At 42.7% G+C, this 20,049-nt stretch overlaps 1 protein-coding gene across 1 annotated transcript in view; it reads left to right on the top strand.

Moving 5' to 3' along the window:
* Positions 1 to 20,049, top strand: part of NOTCH2 (notch receptor 2) — a gene marked incomplete at its 5' end in the record, with an annotated part of 83,128 nt that overhangs the window by 5,620 nt on the left and 57,459 nt on the right. The window contains 3 exons of the mRNA XM_083867469.1: positions 4,079 to 4,160; positions 13,907 to 14,166; positions 14,845 to 15,180. Coding sequence (XP_083723595.1) covers positions 4,079 to 4,160; positions 13,907 to 14,166; positions 14,845 to 15,180 — 678 coding nt within the window. The remainder of the gene's footprint in view (positions 1 to 4,078; positions 4,161 to 13,906; positions 14,167 to 14,844; positions 15,181 to 20,049) is intronic.

Here is a 20,049-nt window from a genome sequence, read left to right as displayed (position 1 = left end):
ATTAATTTTTTTGTATTTTTCATATCTATTTCTGCTTGACTTTTTCTGAACTTGTGGGCAAGGAGTATAGTGGCATTACTTTCCTTTGGGTAGTTAAAACAAAGCCCTTTTGGATTTGCTCTGGTTAAGGCTCAATTTCCTATAGCAAAGTTCTCTTAAAATCTGGACTCTGACACAGCTTCTGATCTTAATCCTACACTATTTCTTTTAATTTTATAGTCCAGAAAATATTTGAATTTTCAGTAGGCAGATGAAGTGTGGAAATCAAATCACAACATCCAGATTGTCTTGGCCTTGTAAAGAACACTGAGGCAGAAACAAAATTTTCTTTTCCCTGTAGATTTTAACTGTCTCTTTAGCCGAAAAACCCAAACAACTAAATCCAGGCATAATTGTGCCCCAGTTGTGTGAGCTTTGGATTTGGATCTCAAAAATCACAGTGTTCCTTACAGTGTATCTTGTGCTCATTTTACAGCAGTGTTTATCTGGTTTTTTCCTCTGGCCTTGGAAAATACTTGGTAGGATGTTAAATGTCAGGTTAGAATTTACTTCTCAATGCTTCTCAGTGTGTGCAAGGGTTGGTATGGACTCCAGGCCAGGTAGTATCACTTAAAGTGTTCATCTTGCCTGTACTCAAGAGCCCTTTTCTGGGAAGTCCTTCAACCTTGGCTGCAGTGACTGCTAGAAATTGGGTACTCCTTTCTGGAATGGCCTGCCCTCTCCACAAGAAGCCAATCTTTTGAAAGCCAAGGGGTGTCTTCCCAATATTTATGTAATATGCCTAAAATTCATGAGGCTACCCCACCTTCTGGCCATCTCAGTGGTTTTACTGGGTTATGGAAAGCTCAGAAAACCACCCAACAATTCACCATTTCTGTTTGTGCTAAACACAGAAGAAAACTGTCAAAAGCAGCTGTCAGAGCTTTGACAGTGTGCTGATGCTGTCTATATATGGCTTCTAGAAAAGTGGCTTTATCTCTTCAAGGCAAGACAAGGCTGCCTTCTCTCATGCTGTGCACACCAGAGTATTTCCAGTTCACACAAGGCATGTAGCAAAACAAACTTTTTATGCTGGCTGAGGTAGAAGGTAGTTTCTGGCACTTTTGACTGTTGATCACAACATGGTAGAGTAGCAGAGAAGTAGCTTTTGAAGTGATTCATGTTGAAATGCCTTGGTTTTGCGTGTGTTGTGAAATTTTTATGAAGGATATAGTGAAATACAGGAAGACAGTGCTTTGTGCACAGAAATGCTAATTTTACTGTGAGAACTGTAGTCTTCTATTTCCCTTGTGATTTCTTTTTTTTCCAAGAGAAGTCAGATGACTCTTTAATACTTATTTTAATATAGAATATGGCTACATTTACGTTTGCTTTAGTTGCATTTCAAAGTATTTCAATTCAGTCTAAAGCTGAAAAAACACAAAGTATTTTTGTATTTGTTTCCTCAGCTTCTTTCACTTCTGAATTACTATAGAGAAAATAGACATTTAAAAGTTTATTGTCCCATTGTCTCTGTGAAAGAATTCTAGTGGCTGGTAGTAGTTTAATGGCCTGCTAAACAGCAGTTCAAGGTGGGAATAATTTGTCAAAAACCGGAGGAAAATTAATCATTACTTTGCTAAAGCCTCTCTACTGTGTCTGTATTTCGCCTAGCAAACCAAATTGGACCCCTTGATTGGGATCCTTACTGTGACCCTGAGAGCCATCAGCCTCTGGTTCTCCTCCATGAGGCTGTGCTGGAAGGTGTTTTTGGCCAAGTGCTGGTTAAGCTTTTACTATGTGGGTTACAAAATCAACTGGCTGCTCAGTTCTCACTGGGGACGTGGGTACTCAACGAGATTACAAAATTGTGTTTGAGAGCACGAGCACAAAAGAAATAATCCTCTGAGTATTTGCTTCAGTGGTTCGATTGGTGTGAAAAGAATGGAAATTCAAGGTGGTGAGACAGGAATACGAAGGCTGGTTCCCCTCCTGGCTCTCTGAAATGTGGCGCGGCTCACTTTAACCATCCTCCATCTCCCTGGAGTAGCCTGAGTGGTGGGAGTCGTCGGAATCCTGACACTTTACCTTGGACACAGAGCAATTTCTCTTGGACACAGTGTAACTGAGCCCTGCTAACTAGAGCTAATCTTTGCTGTGAAAACAAGCTGCTGCAGTGTTAGACAGCAGCAGATGAAGTTTGGAATCAAAGCCGTGTGGATGTTGCGGTTAAATGGGATAGAAATTGTCAGACAGGTGCAAGTCAGCCTAAGTGTTTCTGCCCACTGTGGAGGGGAATGCCATGCAAAATCTGTGTTAATATTTCTGTCGCTTAGTAACCCTGACCTCAGGGGTTATCTGAAAGGGGCTCAGAGTGGAATTTTGTTCATTTCCTGAGAGCTCTGCAGAAGCAGCACCATCCAAGTGCCCCTTTTTCAGAAATCAAGTTAACCGCAACAAGCATACTTGTGTTGTGGGAAACACTGATAATCTTCCTGGGGAACTGGGTTTGATTTAACTGTATTCTCTATAGGGATTGCAAGCATGAAACGTTCCTATAGTGCCTTGTAGTGCGTGTGACCTGTTTATGTGCTCCAGGGCTATTGAGAAATAACACTTCAAGCCCTGGACAGCAGAACTGGAGTCTGTTCCAAGCTGTCCAGTTACTGGACTGAATTTAGTTGGGTTGCAGGGAAAGCTTTGTGGGACTGCTGTGTTAACTCTTCCGAGTCCCATTCCTTAGTCACCAGCATATCGACCTCAGTGGTGGTTTGGACCAGTTTTCCCTGATGCCCCTTGCTGCATTTGTATTGAAAATTTAGTACCACTTGAAGAAAGGAAAATCATCCTTAAAAAAAAAAAATAAAAGCGGGGGGGGGGGCAGTCAACCCTACAAACAGCTGGCTGACAAGTGGGCAGCTTAGGTGGCTGGATATTACTGATGCCTTTAGATGCCTTTAGTCAAGGTTGGTTAAATGCTTTCCCAAATGCAGTAAGGTTGTGGAAAGGGAGTCTGTAAAGGCATGGAAGTGTGTGAATTTGGGGCCAGGAGACAGAACTGGAGGCTGGGAAGAGCTTGTGACGTCTTGGTCTGTGTATAAGTTCAGGACAGGACGCAGCTGATCTGGTTCTGAGAGCTTTATCTGGTAGTTTGGTGCCATTCAAATGGTAGGCTGTGGTCTAGGTGAAATGGCTCAAATTTTGCAGTTTCTAAGTGCCCTCTGCTCCTGCAGAGTTTCCATAGTTCTCACCCTTCTGGTCAATTTGGAAACAGCCACAGGCCGAGTGCTGCTTCAGATCGCTGTGACAGGAAAAGCACTTGCCAGAGCTGGAGGTTCCGTCAGAACAGACCTCACTACAGCTTCCAGTAGACTCGGCTAAAAACTGACTGGCTCTGAGCTGTGTCGTACTTACTGTCTTTTTAAAAACACAGTAGCAAAAATGTCAAGTTTGAGTTACAGAGCATCTCCTTAGAAATACCAAATTCTTTGCAGAAAGTTATTAACAGCTCTGGTGTTTTCCACTTACTTACAAACGACCCTGTCTGAAGTCAGAGCGCCGCAACAGTACATGTTGCAGCAAATTCTGGGTTGCTGGTGACATTCAGCAGGTCACCTCATGAGGGTCAGATGCCCCAGTTTCAGTGCCAGGTACCCCTAGAGATAGTAAAATAGATGGAAAGAATTTGAAAAATGTATTCTGGAAGAAGGCTTAGGAGTAGCTACTTTGTAATTCAGAGAATTTCAGTGCAGAATTTTGCTCAGAAAGTAGTGACTGAGGACACTTAACCCAAAGTACACAGGTGCTGACATGATTGTCTTTGGAGCTTGCTGGAATTACTGCATGCTTTGCCTTGAAAAACCTACCTTAAAGAAATTCTGGAAAGATTTGGTTGCCTGATGAACAAATCTGTATTTGGTTCCTCTTTCAGTCTGGCTTTTTTGATGCTGCCAGAGATGAAATTAAACTATGTGATAGTGCCTTTGTTTTTGTTCCAATCCTATAAAATTTTCGCTCCCCTGAATACGCTAATGAAGCTTTGACCTGACATGTATTGTGGCTATGGGTTTGATGATTGTTTTCTTTTCTTTTCTTGCAGCTTTGCAGTGTATGGATGACTCCAAGCCATGTGTTAATGAGGGAAAGTGCATTCCATATCAAAATGGTACAGGATATTGCAAGTAAGTTGGTTTCATTTCTAATCAATTTAATTACCCATTTTCTTTCCTTCGGGACCTTAACCAGAAAGGAAATGTGTATTTTTAAAATTTCCTTACTGGGCTCTTTCATCATAAGAGTTCTAGCACAGTTGGTGTTTCTTTATAATGCATTAGTTCTTGTGTGCCAGCTTTTTGTAATAGAAGAAATCTGGGATTCTTTTTCAGTATTTGAGTTTGGATCTTGTCAGTTGGATTTCTTTGCACTAGACCAAACACATCATAGAGGTAAACTCTGTACCTTGTTTCCAGACCCACAAGCTAAGTTGAAACTTACTCTCCATCTTATAGCTCAACTTACTTTATAGAGCTCCAGCCTCAATTTAAATATTTTTGAGGTTTTTCAGAACTATTCTGCAGTCTGAAGTGTGCCAATTCCCTTCTACTGCTTGAGAGCAAGTAATAACTGTGAGTTGCTGAAACACACTAATAACCCCCCCAACCAAGCATCCACATTTGTTTGCATCATGTAAATTGATTTTGGTAAATGTTGGCACCTATCTTCACTTTGTTGCTGCATGGGAAGCTCATCAGTGGGAGCTCTGGCAGAGTGTGTATTATCTGGAGCATATCACATATATTTAAATGCAGTTCACCTTTCAATCTGCAGTACTTAGATTTTTTGTTTAAATTAAGTGATATTTTGCCAAAAGATGAATCCTCTTTGTTTGGCTGGGTTAATTTACTATGTCTGCAGTAACCAGATTATTTTCTAAAGGTTGTTTGCTTCATCAGTTCAACAAGTTGTGTCATTTGCTAGCATGCTAAGACATTATCTTAGTGCCAGCATTCCTCAAATATTAGTGAATTTTCTCCTGTTGATTTAGCTTGGGTAACACAGACCTCTGCTCCTCACACTCCTTTACATTTCCATTTTCCCTAACCACAACCTGTAGTTCTCTATTAATGTGGTGCATAGAGCTCGATGTACTTAAATTGCACCTGTGGCACACAAAGGTGAAATCATAATCTAATTTGAGATTCTCATTGGGTTCAAATCAATACCTGATGTGCAGAAAGGCCACAGAAAAGCAAATATGTGACTTGTTATTCCCTGTAAGTTTCTTTTAAAATTTCCAACTCTTGCTGCTTCCTATTCTTTTCCTTTTTATACTTTTATAGTGATGTCAGCTTAAAGGAGCTGCCCTTCTGAAAAGAGGGCAGGAACTTTTCCTGCTTTACACTTGTATTTTAAGACTGAAACAAGAAATAGGTGTCTTATTGTAGGTCTTTCTGATGTGTACTTAAGTTTGTTAGTCTGGATCCAAAGTATGTAGGTCACAATAAAGGTAATAAACAAGACTATATTGATGTTGGTGCTATTTCTACCTTCCCCAGGACGTTTTCTCTGACTTGCATTTTCCTTTAAACCATGTCTTAACAATTGTTTTTTACAGCCTAAGTTGGTACATCTGATTAACTTCTGCACTGTTTGTAGTGCAATCCAGATCTTGACACATTTCCCTCATTACAATGGCAGCTTTGACTGACCATTGTTACATTTTTTTTTAGCACACATTTATAATAATAATGTTGCTTTCCTCCTTGTGCAAAGTGTTCTTGCAGGCTTTAAACCAATCCCTCCTTCAAGAAACAGCTCAGTTCCTTTGCAGGTGCTACATTAATTGGAAAGGTTAATGAAGAGCTGTATACAGAGATTAGTAAGTGTCTTCTAGTTCTGGCTCAAGAACGCATTTTTTGCAGAAAGGAAGGAAAAAAGTAGCAAAGCCCACCTCAATTGTGGAGTCTCTACCTTTAGCAAGCTGATTCTTAGTATCCTGTTTTGGTTTAAACTTTTTTTTTTGTTTTCCTGCACTATGAGGAACTCGGAATAGGGGAACTTTCTCTCTGGTTTAGTAAGCTAAGTGAGTTTCTGAATTTTTGATGGTTATGAGACTGGAAATATTTTGCTCAGGAAACTGAATTTATTGCTAAAGCAAGTGGCTTGGCTTCTAAGTCTGCAGGATCTCTCAAAGATTAGTAGCATCTCCACCCCTTCCACTTTCTTAAAGTTATCTGCACTACTTCCTCTGCTGGGCAATAAGTTATTATAACAGGCTCTCTTCCTCTTTCTGTATCTCCTCTTGGCTGAGTTTTTTGTTGTAGTGTGTGGTGGGGCCATCCCGTCAGTCTTGCTGTCTCCTAGGTGAACTGCTGAGGGAGAACCTGCATCAGCAATAACCAAATGTGATAAGATATGAGTAAGCACTGATAACAAAACACCTAGTCTAGATATTTGGCTCAGCGGTGGATGGCAGCATATGCTGAGGAAGCTTCCTTTGTCTGAAAATCCTGTAGCATCTACTCCATTGAAAGAGAAAGCTGGTTTTCTGCTAAGAAACCTTTCTGATGGCGTATCTGGCATCTGTTATGGGAACAGTGATTGTGACTCTTGTAAGGAGGCTGAGGTTGGAGCTTTATCAGATTGCTCTTGCGAGCGCCCTTTAAGTAGCTCTGTTCCCCTGGTGATGCTGCTGGCCCACGGCTGTCATTCTGTGCCACTGCTCGATAAAGTTACTGACCTCCTCTGACCTTGATTTTATATTTAGAAAATTACACATTCCTGTGTTTGCGTCGTCCAAAGCTAGATTTTTTTTGTGTGAGAGCTCTTTTCTACACTCATTCAGTGACTGTTATGGTGAGGATGTAGGCCTTATTACACAGAATATGTCTGTATCTGCAGCAGCAGTGAAGGGGACCTGTCTTTTCAAGCTTTCTGAGTTCTGCTTTGACAAAAGGCAGGTTCAGTTTGGAGTTTGGCTTTGCTCTGCACTGTGATGGGTGTTTTGTTGTTGTGATGGGTGGGGTTTTTTGCCAGGCAGCCTTTTACACGCTGAGGTTTCAAACATGAAAGGAGCTTTGTGTCTTCTCCTATCCAAAGAGAAGCAGGATGGTAGTTTCATGCTGTCTGTTACCATCACAGCAAAGCAATTTCTTGTCTCCCTGCTGCTGGATGACTGGGGAGCACTAGTAGGAAGTGTCCATGGGACAGTTCTGTGAACTTGGAGCATTCCTGCAGTTGCAGCAGGCTGGGAAGGAAGGTGTGGGCACAGGGAGCCGTTTCAAGGACAAGCAGAGCAGAGATTTTGGCATCACTGCCTGCTGTTTTCTGAGCACAAGGATCTGCTCTGCTTCAGGTGGATGCAGGACTGGGCAGTGCCTCTGCTTGGAATGGGGCAGGGCCCTAGAGCAGAGAGCCTCTTAACTGATTTCCCGGTGTTCCACAGCTGTGGCCTCTCCCAACTTCCCACCCCAGTGGCAGGGAGCAGAAGCAAGGCTGTGCCAGGGAGAGAAGCAGAAGTGAGAAAGGAGTTGACATAGTGGTGCTGCGAGGTTTAGGGAGGAAACTGGGCATTGCTACTTCTTGTGTTTGTCAGGCTTTGACAACCGGAGTTTTGACCTTAGGACTGTTGCAATTTGTGTATCCAAAAGGGATAGCTGTACCTCTGTGAAACCAACTGCTTTAACACTAAGGCCTTTTGTTACTCCTGATGGTGTAAGAAACCTCAGAGCTGTGCTTAGTCAAATGGGGACAAAAGGACAGTCGTCAGCACATCCTTTCATGCCCCAAGCTGCCAAGGTTTGTACAGATTTGCGTGCCTCTGCTTCTTCAGTGAGCAGTGTTTCTCTCACCATGTGCTGAAGTTTGTGCACCTTTTGCATAGCATGATACAGTTTCTGCATCTTGCCTATAGACTGGCAACAGGAGGATCTCCAAAAAATGCTAAACTCAAAGCAGGAATTATATGGCAGTAAGGGGCTTCTATCCTAATTCTGGCTGCCAGTAACCTCAACTCCTGTGCAAAGTTTTCACCTACCTTTCCTTCAAGACAGATCTTTGTAAATGAATTTTAACTTGGATTTAAGAGGACTTCTGGGGCTGAAGGCAAGATCCAAGACCCCAGAACTTCTTCTGAGACCGCAGCTGATATCTTCTTAGGATCTGTCTCGAGAGACTAATCATTCCTAGGCTAGTGAATGGGGAATACCCATAGGAGACCTTGTAGCAGGATGAGGTCTGAGAGTTTTCCAGAAGAGGCTAAATGCAGAAGTTGAGAAGTTGTCCCTTTCTGAGAATGGTCTGCCCTTTTCTGTTTCCTTCTGTCTCCTTTCAGAAGTTAAAGGAGACCCTTGAGACCAGGGCAGAGGAGAAAGGGGACAGTACGTGCACTGCTAGCTTAGATTCTGGGAACAGAGTAGTGATTTTCAGTCATAGTTTTTTATTGTGAGTTACCTGTGCACACCAAAAGCTCATCAGAGCTCTGATGGGTGAAAAAAGCTGAACTAAACCTTGTCTGTTCAGACTGTGGCTGCTGTTGCTGCGTGGAGCCCTGTGGAGTGGCTCTCTGCAGAGGCACTTTCTGTGGGCTGGGAACAATAGCTGTGCACTGCTTTAAAGGCAGGGCAGGGAGGCCGTCCCATCCCATCGTTTGCATTCAAAGTATGACGCATAAATGGGTGCCTTGAGACGTGGGGAAGGAGCGTTTGTAAAGCTAACCAGAGAATCCTGTTCTCCCTCGTGAGAGGAGGTGTAGGTGTGGGAGTCAGAACCCGGGAGCCAGAGGGAAGTCTAGTTAAAATCTGTAACAAAATAGCTGGGACCCTTCTCACGTTAGTCATTAGGCGGATTTTTTCCCCTTCTTCGATGAAGCATCTTCCAATCAAAGTGGAGGGAGTGTTGGGTTGGAGGGGGGAGAAGAAGGACTACGAGGAAATTCTTCCCTTTGCTTTTTAAATTAAAACCATCTGCTTTCTTCTTTGCATCTCCAGATGATATCATGGGCCTGAGTAGAAAACTCCCATGAAAATCAAACATCTGGAAGCCTGGTTAAAATTGTCTATAAGGTGCATTTGAAGAGACTGTCTTATGAATGTGCCCAGGCAAATATAGTACAGCAGATGAGGAAGTTTTTCCAACAGACCAGATGCATTTTTCAGAAGTCTATTGAAAGCAGGAGAGAACTAAGTTTTGGAAACTAACTTAGGCGTAGTTTTGTGTCAGAAGAGCCAGAAGCACAGCTTTTGTAAGTCTTCTACTTTGATTTGCAGCATTAGATTGTTGGAGTGAATGCAGCTCTCTGGATTTGTGGATACTTCAAATTTGGATAAATACCTTCATTTTGTTTCTACGTCTCTTGTTTAGCTCCATGAGAGCCTGAGCTAAGGCAAATGCAGGCTGAAGCTGAAAAGGAGGAGGGGAAAAAAAAAAAAAAAAAAAAAAGGCTGAGCTCTATAAAGTATTTGTGCTGGAAAGTAGCCCAGAGAGAGTAAAGGAGAAGCTTTAATTAGAAGCAGCTGCATAGCTGATGCAGCCCACAGGACATTTTCCCATTTCAAACTCTCCAGCTTTCATGAAATCATGATTTGAATCAAGTTGTATGTGAAATTTGTTCTTAAAAGATTAAATTCCTGTTGAAGTAGGTTAAGAGACCTCATGTGCTTCCAGAAAGTGCCAGAACAAACTTCATCTTCCTGTTTCTTTTTCTAAGTGTTAGATGGAAAACTGAGAGAAACAGTGGCTTTTATTTGGAAAAGATTTGGTTTCCTGTTCTGAGCATGTCATTTGGAGCTGACACAAGCTGCTACAATTTTAAGCTGCTCTGTAGACAAGTGGGCTTTTTTTTTCCTCCCCTGAAGAGAACTTGAAAGAGTAGGTTGGGATGACAGCAGAGCAGGGGCAGTGGAAAGCTGGAGCTGCTGTTGAGTTTAATCATATCCTTTAAAAAAGTCTGGACTTAGACTGCATGATTTCAGTGTGTGCCTCTGTTTTAGTGAAATGATGTGGTGCCCAACATGAATCAGGAGCAAATATTTGCAGTTTTGTCTACACCAACATTTAGAACTAAATTACTAGTGTTTGTGCCTAGAAATGTTGATGGCAGAAGACATGGTTGAAAATCTGGACTGTAGGTTTTTTGTTCTTTAATATTCAAAAAGGATTGCCCTGAATTGCTGGAGGGCAGAATTGTGTAATTCTGTGTCCAAGCACTTCTCCAGGAGTAGAACAAAATGGTGGGTACAAGGGCCACGGATACCTAACCTACCATCTTTCCACAGGCAGGCAGGTTCCTTCTTCCAAATAAAAAGAATTAAAGCTGAAAGAGGTTTTGATGTTCCTGGTTGAGAGTGCTCCCTCATGTTTTTCTGATTAGCCTCAGAAGATACCAGAGCAAGCCTGGTCTTGGAGTGCTCTTCAACTTTGTACCAGAATATTTGTGTACAAAATGCTGGGCTGTTTGTGGGTGATGGTTGTCTCAGAGCACATATCTCAGTTTTCCTTTTAATTCCTATCAGCAATACTCTTCATCAGTTTTCAGGCTCTCTTCTCCCTCTTGTCTAGGGGCAACAGTTAAATGCACCTTCCAGTGTCCCTGAATTTTGGGAGCTGGAGAGAAGACATATTTTGCAGGTTTATTTACTTGTGGACAAAACATTAAATGTTCCTCTAGACTTTCTGGTTTGTATTACTGCTTTTCAGTGAAAAAACACTTTAGCACCAAAATTCTATGTCTGTTTTGGTTTATTTTGTAGTTGCTGGTGGAGTGGGTGGTGTTGGAGGCACTCTGATGAGATGGCCTAGGTGGGATTCTGTGAGGCTCTGGTTGTTGCTGTTTCTTTCATGGTAAAGAGAGCTACAAGCACGTGTGCTGTGCCATCTGAGGAGCTCAGTGCGCTGCTACCTGGCTGTGATGAACCCAGGAGAAATCCCTGTAACCAAGTCTTGTGAGACTTCTGGGGCTGAAGTCCAGCTTGTCTTCACACAACCAGCCATCAGCTGCACATCACTGATCAGAGACACAATGTAGCTGTGGTTGCCCAGATGGCCTCTGAGCTGAGGCAGCGCTCTGTGTGCAGGCTCTAATGCTGTGGGAGTCGAGCAGTGCTCCAGCTCCTGGCACAGCTGTCTCTGCTGGATGCCAGATCTCAGTGTGATCCAGCTCCTACAGAGTCGTGCTGTAACCTGCTGGCATTCAGACTGGTTTCCAACCTGAAGTAAGGAGAGACTTTGGGTGTTAAAGGAAGCTCATAGCCCATGTGGTTTAGGCACAGAATAGCCCAAGACTGCCTCTCGTGTGATGTGGCTGCAGCTCATGCTGGCCCACAGCCTTGGGCTGTTACACCAAGGATGGCACAGGAGGCAGCACATATTCTGCATTGATATTGTCTCAGGATGTGCTTTCTGTAACTTTATTAATCCTGCCTTGCCCTGCAAAATCTCTCCTTTCATGTCTGTTCTTGGGTATGAAGTTGAAAGTGTTAAGGTATGGTGAAAGGAGCCTAATTTGGGTGTGGGCAATGGTAAATCACAATTATGCACATATGACTTTCCTGCTTTAGACATATGGCTAAAGCTAGTTAATAAATTTTAACATGAGAAAAAACAGTTGTGGTCATCCAGTAATGACCCCTTGCATAACTTGGATAATAACCTCTCTGAATAGCTTTGTTTGAACTAGCGTGCATACTCTCCCTGAAACAGCCAATCCTGGTGTTCTTTTAAACAAGCATGAATGATGGAGAAATTCCACTACAACCTTAAATGCATTGTTCCAGTTGTTTCTCTCTGCTGCTGAGAGACTGTGTGTAGGTCTGTGTCTGAAAATAAAGATACTACCCTATTTCTAATTTGAATTCATCTAACTTGAAGTTTTAAATGCTCAGTTCTGTTATTCCAGATCTTCTAGGTCGGGAATTATTGTTAAATCCATGTGTCATAGTGGACACTTGGAGCTTTTGATTAACTGTCTTGTTCCCTTTTCCCTTTGCTAAACAGACTGAGCCACCTGAGCTTTTCATTGTGGCCAGAATTCTCTATTAATCATTACTGTTGGCTTCTTTGAATTAATTTGAGCTCTTCCCTCCTAAAGAGCAAGCACCAGAACTGATGTAGTGGCTGTACCAAGCATTTATCAGGTGTAGCATAATCTCATTTATTCCTACTTGATATTTGCCGTTTGTACGTGTAAAGTATTCCTGGCCAAAGTGTCACACTAGGAATTCACATTTATCTGGCTGTTAGGAATCCCCAGAGGAAGTATGTTGTTCCCACTCATTTTCCTGTTTTGGGGGGGATACCCTATGTGTTTCGTCTCTAGATGTATGACTTTGCAGTGCTAAAGTGCATTTTGGGTGCTGACTGCCTTGTGTTAAACATTTTGCTACTCACTGTCAAGAACTTGTCTTCTCTCTTATCTACATATTTGACCAGCGTTGATGTTTTCTGTTGTTAATAATCAATAGATGTGTTGAATAGCTTAGGAACAAAGGCAGATTCCTGCAGGATTCTGTTTTAAACAACGTCACATCCATTCTTTGATTTTTCAACTGATTTTTACAGCCTATCTGGTTAGTTGTGCGGTTTTTGAAGTGATGGGGTTTTCTTTTGATGTGGTGATTGTTATTGTTTGTTTGGTTTTGCTTTTTCCCCCTTCCAATCTATCATACACTTTTATAAGTGCATAAGGAAAAAAAAGCAGTCTCTTTACATTCCTGCTCAAGGACTAGAGATTTTGTGCATTTCTTGCAGTTGGAATCTCCTTTGAGATATGAGTAACTCACTGATTTAATAATTGCTCCTTTCCTGATCTGGAACAAAGCATATCTAATACTAATCACTTCTGATTTTGGTTTGGTTTTTTATTCTCTTGGGCTATATCTTGGGTTACTCACCAGTTACAGCAGGCAGCTGTGCACTACAGAAAGAGCTGCAAAGGGACAGTCCTGTGTGTTAGGTGTTATTTTTGTCCAGAATGTCCCCTTGCAGCTTTCTGCTGTGTGATAAAAGTAAGTGGAGCTGGGGGAGGGGCACAGAGGTGGGCTTTGCTTGCCTGGTTCCTCTGTCTCTGGAAGTTAAATGGTAAATCTGTAGTACAAAGGCCAGTTAAAAGATGGATTACAGCTGACAAGCGTAGTCAGACTGTATTGACATAAGTTTAGGTTAGAGAGAAGTAACTGCAGAATTATTCTGCAGTTGGAGATCTTTGTATAAAATACTGCCCTGGTTGTAGATAGTGAGTGTGTACTCGTTTTTCTGTGGGAGACAGAGGAACAATGACCTTGTCGTTAGGGTGCTCGCCAGGGGCGTGGGAGACCTGACTGCAGTGCTTGTGTTGCTATTTGAGTACAGGCTTCAGCAAGTCTCAGTCCCAGATGCACTTATCAGCATGAGGATGACAGTGTATTCCTGTCTCACGGGAGCCTTATGGAGAAAGATCTGCTGCAGATCTCCAGATCCCCAGACACTGCATTTGTACAATGTTTATAAATATTCTTAGAAGATTGATAATACCTGGTATTAATGCCTTATTAAACTGCTTGATTTTCTTCTAAAAAAGGGTACTTGTTAGAATGGGAGTAGGTGCAAGGAATTGTTACTCAGCAGTTCTTTAACTCTTGGGCTTTTACTGAAGTTTTGAAGGGAAGTGCAAAAAGGAGGTTCTGCATTTGATACAGCTCTGATTGAATGTGGTATTTATTTTGCAATGGGAGATTTCACCATTTGCACTTAAGTTTTCAGTGGTCTCATTTGAGACAGTCCCACAGGAAGTCCCTGTTACACATGTGATGTCAGCCTTTTAGGTTTGTTAGTGTCACCATCCATTATGGCAAACTTCAAGACTTTTGATGGTCTCGGGACTTCATTCCTACATCTTCCCAGAACTGCGGGGCTTCAGGTGGGACCGCTGCAATTCATTTCTTCTCTCTTGCAGGTGTCGAGAAGGCTTTCTTGGAGACTACTGTCAGTATAGAAACCCCTGTGAAAGCAACACCTGTAAGAACGGGGGAACCTGTGAAGCTGCATCCCTGATAGGAAAACCAACCTGCAAGTGTGCTCCAGGATTCACAGGGGAGGAATGTCAGTACTCGGAATCTCACCTCTGCTACGTGTCCCAGCCCTGCCAGAACGGAGGCACTTGTCACCCCCACGGCCAGGACACGTATGAGTGTGTCTGTCTTCCAGGTTTCACAGGTGGGTTTCTGCATTTGTGCCTCCAGGCTCCCTCCTTTGGGAACAGCTTCACCCTGGAGTGTTCTGGGGCAGTTGTAATATGCTCTCAAATTTTCTAGCTCCAGCACAGGAAATGAGAGGAAGTCTAAATGACTTCATGACCAAAAAAAGCAAAGGGGAATAGGGAATCAGACTCCCTACCCTTTACACGTAAGCAGAAAAATATTTGGATTTTGTGGGCTTGCCCGCATGGGAATACTGAATGCAGAAACTACTCTGGAGTGGCTGTTACACTTTTAATTCAGAGTCTAGTTTCTAGAAAAAAAAAAGAAACCAATTTGATGAGCAAAATCTTTCTATGGGAAAACAATATTTTGATGCCTGAGGGAAAGCATGGAAATTTATTCCTTTCGCTCTTGAAGAGGAGGTAGAAGAAGAGTGACTGTCAGTGTATGTAGTAAGGCTTCAGGTAATTTTTATAAATCACAGCATTCTATATCTTCCTGCAACCCAGTAAATGGCTTCATACTGTAACCACAAATTTATTTCCATTTCAGATATAATACAGTAAAATGCAGATATCAGTTTTCCTGTAGTAAAAATTGTAAAGATTTACTTCAATAAATATTTTGAGGCAGCATGAAAGAAATACCGTTTTCCACAGAAATAACTTTTTGTTAATCTGTCTTGTTCCTAAAGGAAAGGAATGCCAGTGGATTGATGCCTGCACATCTCAGCCTTGTGCCAACGGAAGTACATGCACTGTGTCTGGAAATAAGTTCTCTTGCACCTGCCTGGCTGGCTACACTGGTCAGAAGTGTGAGATAGACGTGAACGAGTGCGCCACGCCAGGACTGTGCCAGCATGGTGGCACCTGTGTCAACCTGCCCGGCTCCTACCGGTGCCAGTGCCAGCCGGGCTACACGGGGCACCGCTGCGAGAGCGTCTACGTGCCCTGCTCCCCGTCACCCTGCCTGAACGGGGGCACCTGCCACCAGACCAGTGACTTCACTTTTGAGTGCAACTGCCTGCCAGGTAACGCTCCCCAGAGCTTGGGTTTGTAGCCTCGCTGCTGCCCTCCCGTCTGTGTTATTCCAAGGAACTTCTCTCAGAGTTTCTGTGGGACATGCATGCGATGTCAGGTGGAAGGAAGAAATCCCAGCAAGGTGGGGAGCTCTGTGGGATGTTAATTTCTGGGTGCTGGCATTTCATGATACAGAAAGGAAGGAAAGGGAAGACATTTAGAAATGACCAATTTCTTTGGAAGCCAGTTAGAGTCACAGAAGCAAATAGGTAAAAACTACGGGGTAGACTGAAGAAGATTAGGGTGGTATCTCATAATGCCCATGTGGAATGTGAAATTCTACAAACATAAGCATCTACAAATACATACTTTTGTAACAGTAAATGCCTCAGTTAACTTCAGTGTTTGAAGAATGAACATGTGTCTTTTTCCTTCTCCATCTGTAACCCTAAGAGACACAAAGTTCTATTCTCTTCTTTTTTTGCCTTCTCCAGTTCCTTCAAATCTAACAATATACCAGTTCCAACTCACCACACCCTTTTTGTCTCCAGATCAATTTTGATTGCTTGTTTTCTGATGCTGTTAGCTGCACTGAGTTCATTACACACAGGGATGACATGCTATCTCAGGATCAGGGGCTGCACTGGTTTTGTGTCACCTCTACAAGTGACCATGTGTCACCTGATTGGGATGCTGGTTTCATCCTGTTCTTCTCCCTATCCACTTGTCAGCCTTGACCACAGGGCTTGGTACTAGTTGTCTTTGCATATTCAGGGTATTTTTAGGCTGATTTTTTTTTTTTTTTCTGAGTAATTCAACTCCATGGGAAACTGACTGTTTGGAAATGCTTTTGACTAGACTTCCTATTTGAGTGTATTGCAGTTTGGCACACACAGACTTGGTGTGTGGTAATCTAGAAAAGTAAACTCTTTCCTTAAGCATGTCTCTGTTGGTACTTATGTGAAATATCTAGCTGCCCTATACTGTTTGGGATGAATATAGAGTGGCTGTGTTCTCATGAGGATCATATGGAGTCACAGGTCTGTGTGGAAAGAGCATTTTAGAATTTGTGAAAATTGTTCTCTTTTTGGAGACCCTAATCTTGAGGTGTTGGCTCAGATGACCTTAAACCTACATTGCCAACCTTAATGTCTGCACAACGACTTCCTAGATTGTCTGAGCAAGCATGTGACTTTGGAGAATTTAGTAAAGTCAATCTTCAAGTAGAAGGATGGATCATCTTTATTTTTGAAAGCAGTTATTCTAACTATGCTTGAAGGGAGAGTGTTTTGAAAGAGTCTTTGAAAATGTAGTATCTTAACTAACCATTGCCCTGGAGGAATTTATTGCTTTTCTGCTTAGCATGTTTTTTAAATGAATTTATAAACCAAGTATCTCTGGATTAACAGTCTTGTTCAGCAATTCGGAATTTCCTTAAAAGTCAGATATGTTTAACCAGTTCAAGGACTTTAAGGCTTCATGCAGGAACATTGTAGGGGGAGGAAGAAGACAGAAAGATGAAGTTGCAAGGACTTGCTTCTGTCAAGCTGATGAGATAGTTTGCTTTAGTGATTCTCTTACAGGGGCACAAGACTGAGTAGGAGATTTTCCCTTAGACAAGTGTGTGGGCTGGCTGAAATATGGTCAGGAAATGGAAATGAGATTGCTATAGTAACAGTTACACACCTACACTCCTCACACATTTTGGATTATTAGCTGTCTTTTTTGACTTGTTACGCAGTGTGTGTCGTGGGGGTGAGTTAATGTGGCTCTGAGAGCCTTTACTTTTCTATTTCCTGTATTTGTTTAAGTTGGCCATGCTGTTTTGCTAGCTTGATTTTTAAAACCAGTCATTTGAAAAACAGCAAAAAAAGGGGCTGTTGGAGAGGCCCAAATGCTTACATTAAACTCTGATAAAGGCAGGGCATGCAGCCATTTATTTCCCCCCTTAGTGCAGAGCATGCAGAGCAAAATTTCTAAAGTGTTGGAAAAGGTTCTGTCTGGGAAGGAAAGGTCAATAGAAAGAGAAGAGAAATGGTGGCCTGTCATGCCTAGGGAAGATGTGAACAAGGCCTGCTCCTCTGGAAGACAGTGCCAAGATTATGGATGAGAAATTCCACTTTAGACTCCCTCTCCGAATTGGAGCAATGCCGATGATACTGTGACTATAAATGGAATTTCTCTGGCCCTTCTGGGCTGCCTTAAGATGCTGCCATCACTGAGTGTTATGGCCACAGAGGCAGGAGGCAGTTGCATCTCAAACTGCTGGAGTGGTTTTTGTGCATCTTGTGAGCTGTAAAAGTACTTTGAAGAAACTGTGCCCGAGAAGCTGTTTAGGCATAATTAGGCTACTAGTGCACTGGCCTCGAAATGGGTTGTTGTTTCCTGTAGATGTTTTCTTCTTAGCTTTCCAGTGAGTTTAATCTATTTGTAAATACAGATAGGTGAGAATGAGAGCTTGAAAAAGTAGGAAAAACCTAGAACCCGGAGCTGTGTGTCACAGCAGCTTTTTCTGTTACAGGAGTACTGTTTATGTACAGTGTAGTCCAGCTGCTGTTTAAAATTCCCAGGTTCCCATGTCACTTGTGGATGTACACAAACAAATCCTGCGTTAGGTAATCCACGTGTGTGTTAAGTCAGCATTTGGTGGAAAGCATCAAGTGGAGTTATATATATACGGGATTGGTATTGCATCTGTCTGGAAGGTCATCTCATTTTTTATCTATCTAGCTTAATCATTTTTCCTCTGGGCTTTGTTGATTTAGGTAGGAACAGGATTGTAGACAAGCAAGCATATTAGGTCAATCACAACAGTGTAGTAGTGAAAAAAATATTTCCTTGAAGGAGACGTAACCTGAAGCATTAGCAACTCTTTTGAATATAAGAATGAGCTTGTAGTTATAAATATTTGACAAAAAAGGACTTCATTTGGCAACTAACCTTTAATGGAATGTTAAACAAGTCAATAGAGGAAGTTCTTAGCTGGGAAAGTGATTATTCATTGTTATCCATCAAAATAATTACCCATTAACTAAGATAAGGACCCTAGGGGATTCCAAGGGCTTGTTCAGGAAACGATCTGTCAGGCTGGAGCGAGCTGTTTATGAGAGCTGGAGCACTTCCTTGGAAGAGGAAGGAACCTCAGCGGGCTCCTGGCGGAGCGTTGCGCTGTGCCACCAGTGGAGACCAGTCTCGGGTTGGTTTTCTCACCCGAGATTCAAGTTGTTTAAAGTCCTTGGCCCTCTAAAAGCCCCGAGTCGCGTTGGTACAAAGAAGCGGAGTCTTCAAGGCCTTGCTTTCTGGTTTCTCAAGTTGTTTATTATTTGATATCACAAAGTTTTTCTCCACTCCCAGCCGAGGTCCGGACAGCGGCTGGGACACGAGGCGACTGCCCACCGATGGGGCGTCACCTTACATTTATACAGATAATTACATATAGGATATTTACTATTTCACACCAATGCCTAGTGCTTACACTAAGAGGGTCACTTCTGCTTTGACCCAGTCCACTCTAAGTATCTTGTTTCATCACCACCCCAGAAGATGGAGGACGAGGAAGAAGGAGAGGGACACGAGGTACCACCCAAATTCCACCATCTTGTCCCCCATTTACCTCTATTCTAAGAATCCTAAAACTACTGAATTTTGTATGTTCTACTGTATTAAACTACTATTTTCACTTCCTGGTGATTTGCAATTCCTCTCCTAATGCTGGAAGTTTCTCCCATGGGCTAAGATCAAACTCAGTGTCTTCCTGGGCTCTGTGCCAAGGTTTCCAACCCCCCTGGACCGGTTCCACACTCCCCTGTCCAGGGCTCAAATTCTCTTTCCCAGGTCTCAGGTCATCCAAGGGGATGTCCTGGACTCCAACAGACCGGCACACACGGAGCTCCTGTGGTGGGGAGCTGTGCCTGCTGGGGTGTGGGATGAACACCTTCCCCTGAGCTCTGAGGTTCTCCACGGCTGCAGCCTTGGGGTCCCAGGTGAGGCAGGTGCCCCTCTGCTCCAGATGAGCAGTCCAGATGCTGCTTTGTGTAGCCCAGCTTAGTTTCAGCTCTCTGCATCCCTGATTTCCTGTCAGCAGGCCCTTAGTCTGGAAATAACATTGCATTTTTTCAGGGACAATTTCCTGTCCCCAGTAGTAACTGGCCCTGAAACTGGTCTAGAAAGTCTGAGGTGTAATTTATAGGTTGAAATAAGGCTGAAAGACTAAGATTTGGAGGGAATTTGCTCTGCAACAGGGTGGAGATTTCAGATGACATAGGAATAAAGTTATCTGCTTGTGTCAGTCTGTGTACTAGGGGAAGAACAACATGCTGTTAGCAGTGGGAACACTTTTCCCCTTGAGGTTCTCATTCCTTAGTTTGGTGTGCTTTGAGATATGGAGCAAAAGTCAGGATATGGATTGCAAACTGCTCTCCTGCAGGGAGAAAACACAAGACAACATGTGAGTCCCAGCACAGGAGAGGAGCAGGAAACAGTGTCAGGTGTCCAAATACATCAAAACAGTGAACTCTGTGGCTTTCTGGAAGAGAGTCAGGTTATATAACTGCAAAATTACATCCTGCGACCCAGCTAGAGAAAAGATCACATATCTCAGAGCAACTCTTCAGTGGTATAAATAGTTAAAATGTGAAAAAATAGAATAGCTTGGTGGGTTTTAGTAGAGGGGTGACTTCCACGCTTTATTCTGGAAATAATTGGGTCACTTTAAATTTGTGTGAAGTACACTGAGAGACTTTAAATGCCTGCTGTCAGAAATTTGTTTACTAGAAAGTAGGGCTGTTCTTCATATTATTCAAACTGGAGAGATAAGAACTTAAGCCTTTTGTCTTTGTGGTTGTGGGTGTATTTCCATGCTGATCACGTGCTGGCATGAG

This window comes from Zosterops lateralis (assembly GCF_965231275.1).
Source record: "Zosterops lateralis genome assembly, chromosome: 9".
NCBI lineage: Eukaryota > Metazoa > Chordata > Aves > Passeriformes > Zosteropidae > Zosterops > Zosterops lateralis.
This window is presented reverse-complemented; position numbering and strand designations above follow the sequence as displayed.